General features: G+C 37.0%; 1 protein-coding gene across 1 annotated transcript; it reads right to left on the reverse strand.

Annotated features, from left to right (window-relative positions):
- Nucleotides 1–2,666: 2,666 nt before the first annotated feature.
- LOC104533565 (protein-lysine 6-oxidase) lies at nucleotides 2,667–9,195 on the reverse strand. The gene is made up of 5 exons (XM_010193106.1): nucleotides 9,092–9,195; nucleotides 7,693–7,830; nucleotides 5,437–5,593; nucleotides 2,931–3,026; nucleotides 2,667–2,786 (listed from the first exon to the last, which is right to left on the reverse strand). The coding sequence occupies exons 1-5, from the start codon at nucleotides 9,139–9,141 to the stop codon at nucleotides 2,667–2,669; spliced, it is 561 nt and encodes a 186-aa protein (XP_010191408.1). The 5' UTR covers nucleotides 9,142–9,195.
- Nucleotides 9,196–9,425: the final 230 nt, after the last annotated feature.

The following is a 9,425-nucleotide window of genomic DNA, read 5'->3' on the forward strand; positions in this document are numbered from 1 at the left end:
ACATTGACTTTTGTTCTCCCTCTATATAGAGTATATTTTCAACTTCATTGTTTGAATACCAAGATTAACATTTTAAAAGTCAAATACAGTACTTATGCGGGAAGCAGGTAGTAGGCTCTTTCACGATAAAAATACTTTGTTAGAGATTCTAATCTACTTCTGTTTGTGGTGCTGCCACCTGAGTTAATTGACTGTATTATTTTGATGGTTAACCTGTTCAAGCTGGTTGTTTTTCACAGACAACTACATCAGAGACTCTTCATTATCTCCAAGAGCCCTTTTCTTGACAGGTTTTTATTTTATACACATTAAGTTTGCAGAAGTCTTTTAAAAGCCCCACGTTGAAAAATCTCTTGAACACAGAAAGGTGGATAAGTTCTTTAATTCATTTCCACAGATGACAGGTTTTTCAAAACCTCATCTGTTTTTTACTTAAGAAAATGGAAAAAACTCTAATGTACTATTAAAAATGTAAACATAACTTTTTGCAGGGGTATAACTGATATATATATATATTTCTATATATGTATTTCTCTGCTATATGTTAATATTCCTTGAAAACTAAACATACTTTTCTTATTCATATCAATGTGTCCTAGCAAGTTTTATTTTAATGGTACTGTAGCATTACTCTTAAGCTGATTTTCGTTATGGTATTTTCTGAGATAGCTGACATTAGTACTTTCTATTGCACTTTATTTAATTCATGTTACATAATTTTTGATACCTTTTAAAATATGTTCAACTCACTCAGCAGTAACAGTCCCACTGAAGTCTATTATCACCTAAACTCCAAATTTTCAGGAGTTAAGAAACACACATGTTTTTAAGAATGAGTTAGATTTTACAAAATTTAGAGTATCTGTGCATGAATCACCAGTTCCACACATTTCAATAGTAAAAAAAGTAATGCCTACTTAAATGTTTAAAATCCAGTTACAGAGTTGGTTGAGAAGCAGCTTAAGTGCTTCAAAATCACATAAGGTGTGTGGGTGTAATGTATGTATGTTCTGTAGTTTTGTTTCTATAGTGTTACATCCTATTGAAGTTTATATAATGATACTTCAGTTCAAAACATTTGGCACCGTCTCATCCATTTTCTTTAATCTTTCTCAGTATCTGTCAAAATAAAAGAAACAATGTTATGCAGATGACCAAGCAGAGACAAAAAGAGTATCTGCTAAAATACCTGTTTGTCAGCTTGAAGGTGCAGGTCAACAAACAGAAACATAAGTTTTGTTTCCTCACCCCACACGAATATATTTACTTGATGACATTTACAGAGGTAAGATGAGGAGACTGAAAATTAAAGGCATGAAGCGTAAATTTCCCTTCCATGTAGATATGCACAGAGAAACGGTTTTCCTAGAAGTACCAATTAGTTCTGTTGCAGAGAAATGCTTTAAAAGCTCCTGCCACAGGTCTTCCAAAAATAATTGCTCTTGGCCTGCAGGATGCCTCTTGGGTTTTTTCCTCCATTTCCTGCAAGTCTGAGCACCGCATGGTGAGAACAAATAGAGGATTTTGCTGAAGCCATTTAACTTGTCACATTTATGACCAAAGTGTGATTATTAATACAGATCTCCACGCTGATGTGAAAAAATGTTTCTCATTTTAGCCTCATTTAACTACTGGCTTTGTGTTAACAAAGTGAGGAATTAATATTTTAAAAGGCTATTCAAGCAATAGTCACATTAATTCAGTATGTTTGTTTCACCGACGCTGTTATAGCAGACTATAGTGGTCATTTATTTTACTTTTCATTTACTGCTCTGGAATTTCTCTCACATGAACCTCTATGCATTGTTAATACCCACTCCTTATCCAATACAAATGAAACCATTCAATAAATATTTTGCATGAGCAACTAAGTATTATCCTGAGAACTGCTTACCTCTGTGTTACAGAAGACTGATTGGTTTTTGTGTGCATTTCACTGATACTAAGTTACAGTGGATTTACCATAAGAACATTACACAGATTTGCCTCTTTTGGAGGGAAAAAAAAAAGGCATAATTGTGACATTGTTTAAAGTTTTAAAGAACAAAACTGCAAATGGAGTGTGTCTGGAAGAATTGTTTCAAGGAGGATGGCTGCTGTGTCAGCAGCAGCAGCAAAGTAACATACATGCGTGGGATTTTGCAGAATGTTTTAAGAGCTCTGTAACTGCTCAACAGTTCTGTGTGGATGCTATAAATGGGTACTGAGTGAGCACAGAAAGGTTTTAGTGCAAATACAAAGAAGGCCTGAGCCATAGGTAGTTATCTAGCAGCCCAGACAGTAGCAGCAATTTTGAAAGTGCTATATATCCTGATGTTACCCTTGCAAGAGCAAAATTCTCACGATGGTTTCTCAAGCCTAAATACTTTTTTTAATCAGTGCTAGCCTTACAGAAATAAAGTTTAATTACTGGAGGTCAGGATTGGAAAGCAGTTATCAACAGCAAAGCAACTGTTGCCATTATTCCTGCCAAAAAAGACCTCTGAAAGAAGTACCATCTGCATTTTGAATTAACACACTAGATCCTGAAACCCAAGAAACAACATACCTAAGAAATTTATATCATTGGAATTAATGGTGGGACTTACTTTTTCAATATAAAATAAATCTGTGTGTCAGCTTTAGTACTATGAATATAAAACAGTTGCAAAGACAAAGGAATGTACTTACGGTGAAATTGTACAGCCAGAGGCGTATGCATGGTGGCCTGTATAGCGTATATCGCAGCGTACTATATTGTTGGAGTAATCGGATTCAGGTACCAAATAGCTGGGGTTTACACTCACCTTAAGGGGAGAAAGCAGACTGTTGTCTACTTCAAGGTTTGAATTGATAACTTACATTCAAAAGGACATATGCATATGATTTGCTTCTTAAAAAAAAACAAAACAAAACCCCATACCAAACCTCCCCACACCCAAAACCCTTACCTTCAGAATGTAATTTCCAGGTTTTACATCTGTAATATCAATCCACTGGCAATCTATATCAGCATTGTAAGTGTCATAGCACCCAGGGCTCAGTCCCTTAAAAATGGAGTTAAGATGGATGTCAAAAAAAATACTGGGAATAGTAATATCGTTAGTGACAGGCTGAAGTACACTTAATCATCACATTTTACTAAGAAAATTACCTCAGGAAATGAGGCTTACGTTTTCCTGGCATTAGATTTGAATATCTAAACTAGAACACATAAGTATAACATATGCCTTTTATAAACAGCACTACTCGTAAGGAACACCTGTACTATTGATAGTTGTCCATCTGTGAGGTATCACTTGTTGCAGTACTATTATGTAAATATTGTTGATGCTTTTGCTCACTGTTCTTCACAAAATGTGAGAATAAAATCAAAACTGACCAAAGACAAGACCTAAATATCTGCAAATCTAAAGTAAATAGCTTCTGAGTTTCCTGCATACAAACTTGATCACCGTGTTGGAAGTGATTCTCTACCTTTAGGTATAATGCAACCTTTTGCTCTAGATGTATTCTGCTAAAGAGATTTCTTTGAATACTAAAGTCTAGAGCCATTTTCACATTTAGTTTTGCATGGAAATGGCCTGCTGGCATGTCTCTTCAGGCAAATACAGTGACACAAGAATCTAATAGAATTGAAAATGTAGTCTTTCTTCCAGATGAATCTTTTCTGACAACTTCTTTGCTATTAGGAACATTAGTAAGAATCTCCAGATATTAATGTATCCATGGTTCAAATCTGATGTCTTTAACCGTGGTCAATACAGATTCCTTTAGGCAAAGCTGATCTGTTCTGGACAGATTTTTTGTGCACATAGTGCACAAAACCCACATCCTGCAGGAATTCCCTCCTGACCCAGCTGGTGATCAGCTCAGACTCTTGCATGCGTGTGCCAAGTCTGAGGCTAGAGGAAAGTTTTACAGTCCAATTACAAACCCCTGAAATGTGGGCTTCCAGTGGAAACGCTGACACAGCCATGATTCTAGTGACACAAATACTCCAGCTGTAAAATATGTGTGTTGCTTAGTTAGATGTCGTAGTCTACAAAAGGAGAAAAGATATTTTTAAAACCTCTTCAAAGCCTTCATGTATTGTAGATCATTCATTATATCTAAAATTCCAACATGGACATGTCAGCCAGTGAAGGACAGCTGCCATTTCTCTGTGACAAAATAACTACCTCCTAGATTAAAAACTGAAGAATAAGAGATACAAGTTTATGTAGAAGTATGGCCACACTGCCTTAAACGATAGGTCCATCAAGCTTAGTCTCATGTCTCTGACAGTGGCCAGCAGCAGATGCTTAAGAAAGAATGTAAGAAATGGGATGTGTAATGTCCTTTACCTGGGAAAATTCCTTCCACCAGGCATTTAAGTGTATTTAATACACAGGGTACCACCAGATTATTGTGTTTAATAGTTTCCATTATTTTGTCTAATTTTTTTTTAAACCATGTAGGTATTTTTGTTCTCTGAACGTCTTATGGCAAGGAATTTAATACTTTATTCATGTGTCAAAACAACACTTTTGCTGTTTTAAAGATGTCACCAGACAGTTCTTTTGGATATGCTTAAATTAGTGTACTGTGAGAAACTGTGACTATCAGCAATTTCTGCTTTTCATCCAGATCCACTCAAGATTTGGTATTATTTCTCGTTTTCCAAATGGAATAGTCTATGAAATTTCTTAGCGTGGCAGCCACACTACACTGCTGATCATGCTTGTTCTCCCGATTTGGTTGGTTGGTTTAGTTTGCTAGTTTTTTCTGTCAGTTTTAAGAGGTCGTGACCAGAACTCCATGCATTATTCAAAGCAGAAGTCCAGCATGGATTTGTAAAACATCATAATGGTATATTCCATTTTTTTATCTACTCTTTTAATAAGCCCTGACACCTTCCTTAATGTTTGTGTATGACCAATCATAATGTCCACATGGCTGCTATTCTCCTTAATGGCCTTCTATACACACATAAAACAATGCTGTACATTTTCTGTGTTGGACTGCCGGCCAATAGCTATAGGTATTATTAAGGGAATTCAGCAGCAGGCAGCCTCATGTTCTGCAGGAGAGAAAATACTAGCTATGAACTCTGGGACCAGCCAAGGCCATCAGCCTGTGAGGGATAAACAGCAGAAACTACTTCTTTACTGACTCTGTCTTGAGTCCCTTTAGCTTGCTTGCCCAGCCCCATAACTACAAATTGTTAAGAACTTGTGTGTTTTAATATAGGTCAGTTACCAGTGATGAGTAACTAATGAGTGTCCTCGCATTTTATTGAGACACATTTAGCAGCACGTGCATAAATTAACAATCTGTTGCTGTCCCGTCTCCTGTGATGGAGAATTTCAGAGCTAATCAAGGCATCAGATGATTTAGGCTACACTGGTAGCAAAAATACCCACAGATAAACTAGAGGGGAAAAACAAACTTGTCTATCTCTGAACCAATTCTTACCTGCGTATGTGCTGTACAAGCGTACCGTCTATAATATCCATAATCACAGGAGGTATCTTCAAGACAGAAACTTGCTTTGTGTCCTTCAGCAACTTTTCTGTGTGAGCTTGCATCCAACAAGTCATAGTGGCTGAATTCATCCATGCTGTGATAATGTCTGTTAAACCACAGATGTTAAAGATGAACCAGATCTTGTCAATACCATTTTAACATATCCTTATTTGATCTGCTGTCATGGTTTAGGGCTGGGCTGGCCACTAAATGCTGGGCAGAAGCTATTAACCCCTCTAGAGGCAGGGCCCCTCAAATTAGTTCTATTTAGCTCAAACCAGGACATCTACCTTCTGTTAGATTTGGCCAAATTTTATTACACAGAACTCATGTGTTAGTACACTTTCCATTCCATACACTGGCCATTCAATTAAGTTTTATCTTCATTATTCTAATTTTCAGTGACTACAAAAATGCCATCTTCTATAAGCAAATAATAGATTTTGATTGGTTAAGGGAAGGATTCTGCAACAGCACTGTTTTTCAAAAATTTCCTGTTTCATCTCTTCTACAGTAACAATGGCAAGCATTAAGTAGTTCATATTTGAATTGTTCTTATAACTGCCTTTAGGCAGAGTTTTGCTTGGAATGCTTACCTTACATACTATAAATTCCAGGGAAGTTTGCTAGCAAAAACTCAACAATTTACTTTGCTATTTCCATGGTCCTCGATCAATGTAACACATTGATAATAATAGTGAAAACAAAATCTGCATAAAGAAATTGGCTTCTATGTACTGCCTATCAGATGTCAACAATTTTTGTAGTTATAATTAATGTAATCTCAGTTTCAGAAGTGCATATGCGGTCAATCTGGGCACAGCAATGCATTTTTTTTCCCTTTCACAGAAAGTGAACTGTAGCTCTTAGTGTGGACTTGAACACCTATTATTCTTGTCATTTCACTTTTTCAAATATGTGGAAAACTAAGTTTGGACTATCTACCTGCATTTTGTCTGTGCAGCATTTGGCTGCTGCTGTGTGACCTAGTCTAGGTGATCCTGCTCCAGCAGGGGGTTGGACTGGATGATCTTTCGAGGTCCCTTCTAACTCCTAATATTCTGTGATTCTGTGATGAGTGCCTTCAGCTAAAGAGGTATATGAAAAAAGTGTAATTAAACAGAATTCAAATGTATTGTTAAAATGAAGAGAAGCATGCAAGTCTCTTAAGTATACATGTCAAGAACACTGAAACCAGTCCACAGGAGATGATGACTAATGAAGTCTGATGGCTAGCCAAACTAATAGGTAGTTATAGTTCATCTCCAAATGGTCCTGTTTGACTGTCATGGAAATGATCAAGAGAAACACTTTTTTTTTGTTGGCAATGTATTTTTCTGTCAAAGAAATTAATTAACATCAGAGACACTTTGTATTTGGATAGGAATAGCTGGACTATTGTAGCAGAAGAAGAAACTGCTTTTCTACAAATGGAATATTTCAATTGCTCTCTATCCATTTCATCCATTTCTCAACTCCATAAGCATCAAGGTTGGATCTTTTGATGGTGGTGGTGGTGGTGGTTTTTTTCAGGGGTGGGGGTTGACTCAAGCATTTATGTAGACTTTTCTTGTTTGGTTTGATTTTGTTTTAGTTTTTGATCCTTACAAGATTTATAACCTAGTAATATCCATCTTTCTTTGAAAGAATTTGTTCTAATGATAGTGATTTTTCATCCAATTTTGATCACAAGCAGATAATCTTAAAGACCCTGAAGCTAGAGAGAAATATTCCATTGACACCAGCAGCCTTTAGATCAAGCTCACATTACGTATTATTTTTATAACAGAATAATATTAAGTTATCACTTATGTACCTAGTAAATGTACACTGTAGGTTTTCCACAGTTATTTTAACACGATTATGACTTTTACTGACTGGTTCCACTTAAAATATAACTAGACCTATGTAAAATATAATTAAAGGGAGCAGGTGCCACTGTCAAAAGTGATTTGAGACTTGTATTCATAATGAATTTATACTTGTAAGTGTTTTATATTTATAATTAAGCTTCAGATCCATTTTTGTTTCATGCAGCTATATAAAGAGTTAACTACCACTGCCATAAAATGAATTGGTAAAAAGCCAGAGTTTACACCAGGCTTCCCTCTGCTTCACTGCAGCTTTAGAAAATACCACTTTATAATTGACAATTTGTTAGTGGAAAAGATAATTAGAAGGTGCCACACTGAGCACTTCACTCACTGGTGACAGCTGTGCCACTCCCATGAATAACGAGGTCTGCTGGGCAGAAAATCTGATGTGCCTTGGTTTTTCACTCTCTGGGGGAATCTCAGGAGCACCCGATTATCATAGTCTCTAACATCCGCTCGATAAGCTGAGCTGTAATAATGCAAAAAAGAGCCGTAAGTATATGCAAGAAACACTTTAAAAAACACTTTCTATTGTAACTGATAGCAGATCTTTTCAGTCCTCTTAAAGCTCACACACTAGAGATGTGCAAGATTTCCACATGGTGTGCTCAGAAATGCCTGGTGCCAGACCTAGACCTCAGTAAGATCCAGATCTTCTTCTAATAATATAACCACTAACTCTTTGCCTCTATATCTTAAGCAGATCACTGCTTAGCTGTAAAACTACTCTGGTACAAAAAATACAATTTCACTAGTTGCTCTTAACCAAAATAACTCACTGTGGATGTTAAGATCCCACAACAGATGTTTTGTTTCTGTTGTAAAATAAAAAAGCACACATATAAATGTATGCCTCAGGCTTATCCTATTTTACATAGCTATTATCTACAGTCATACATACAGGAATATTTTAATCAACTGCTAGCTAGGAAGAACATTTCAGTCAGTCTTCACTATGAAGTCAGCATAAAATGTACTGCTCCTCATGCCATGTTTTCTTTTTCCAGCAAGTGAAGAAAAAGCATGACCCTGAAAACGGTCTGACATCAATTAGTGATGCTGATGAATAAATAAGTCTGTTTTGCATGATAAGGTATGAACTCAAAATGGTTAAAAACAGCCATGTTGATTTCTTTCCAAGCAAAACAGGAAAAATCCCTCTTTGCCAACTGGACGGGACCTAACTTCATAGCAAAGCTGTTATTTCAATCCATTAAAAGACTCTGAAACACTTTTCAGGAAGATTTTAGTCTTAGGAGACATTACAAGTCATATGCCCTGAAACAATTACCATGTTATAATTTTAATAGTAACTTGTACTAGTTAAGAACAGTTGGGTTTTGTTTTTTTAATGGACTAGAATACAATCTGGATGGGTTAGAGAAAGGAGATTAAAATCACCAGATTCAAGTGTGGGTTTTAGGTGCCTCCATTTTGCAGAATTCTGTTATATTCAAATAAGCCTGGTAATAGAAACATGCAATATAACTTTTCACAAAAATATAGTTTCTTCAAAGCATCTGTAGTTTGTCTCTCTAATACGGCGGTATTGTTTTCTTACATATGCACCCTACCATCTGCCACAGGCTTAGCAGAAGGTTACAAACAGTTGTTTCCTCGGTCCCACCAGCCTGTTGTATCCACTCTTCGCTGTGTCTTCAGGTTCTCTGAGATGGGTGCAAGAGCACAAAAACCCACAGCAGACAGGCAAAAGCCATAGCAATGCCTACCTTGCCAGGCAGTTCTCCTCGGCAGCACATCTCAAGTTATACATGGACATCCTCTGGACATATGTGGACGCCTGGATGTAATAGGGATCCGGGACTAAGTCAGGGAGACCTGCAGTTCATCAAACCAACCATATAACAGCAAGATCAACCCAGGACACGTCTGCAAATACTTGGCTTCCATCCCAATCGTTAGGAGCCGTCGTTTTGCTACGGGTCCCTTTTCTCTCCCCGCCTCCACCCCATTAAGCTCGCTCTCTCTTTTGCTGAGGCCCTTCGGCTTTTCTCAAATACCGCACCACAAGCACGACGCCCAGACCCCCGTGGTGGGCTTCCC

This window comes from Mesitornis unicolor, unplaced genomic scaffold (assembly GCF_000695765.1).
Source record: "Mesitornis unicolor isolate BGI_N332 unplaced genomic scaffold, ASM69576v1 scaffold46909, whole genome shotgun sequence".
Classification (NCBI taxonomy): domain Eukaryota; kingdom Metazoa; phylum Chordata; class Aves; order Mesitornithiformes; family Mesitornithidae; genus Mesitornis; species Mesitornis unicolor.

Bases quoted from the DNA above. Each gene is read 5' to 3' on its own strand.
- LOC104533565 (XM_010193106.1), bottom strand. From the start codon at position 9,141: ATGTCCATGTATAACTTGAGATGTGCTGCCGAGGAGAACTGCCTGGCA. The intron at 5,594-7,692 runs GTGAGTGAAGTG...GTGGTTTAACAG, and splicing joins GAGTGGCACAGCTGTCACCA to ACATTATCACAGCATGGATG. The intron at 2,787-2,930 runs GTAAGGGTTTTG...TCTCCCCTTAAG, and splicing joins CTGGAAATTACATTCTGAAG to GTGAGTGTAAACCCCAGCTA.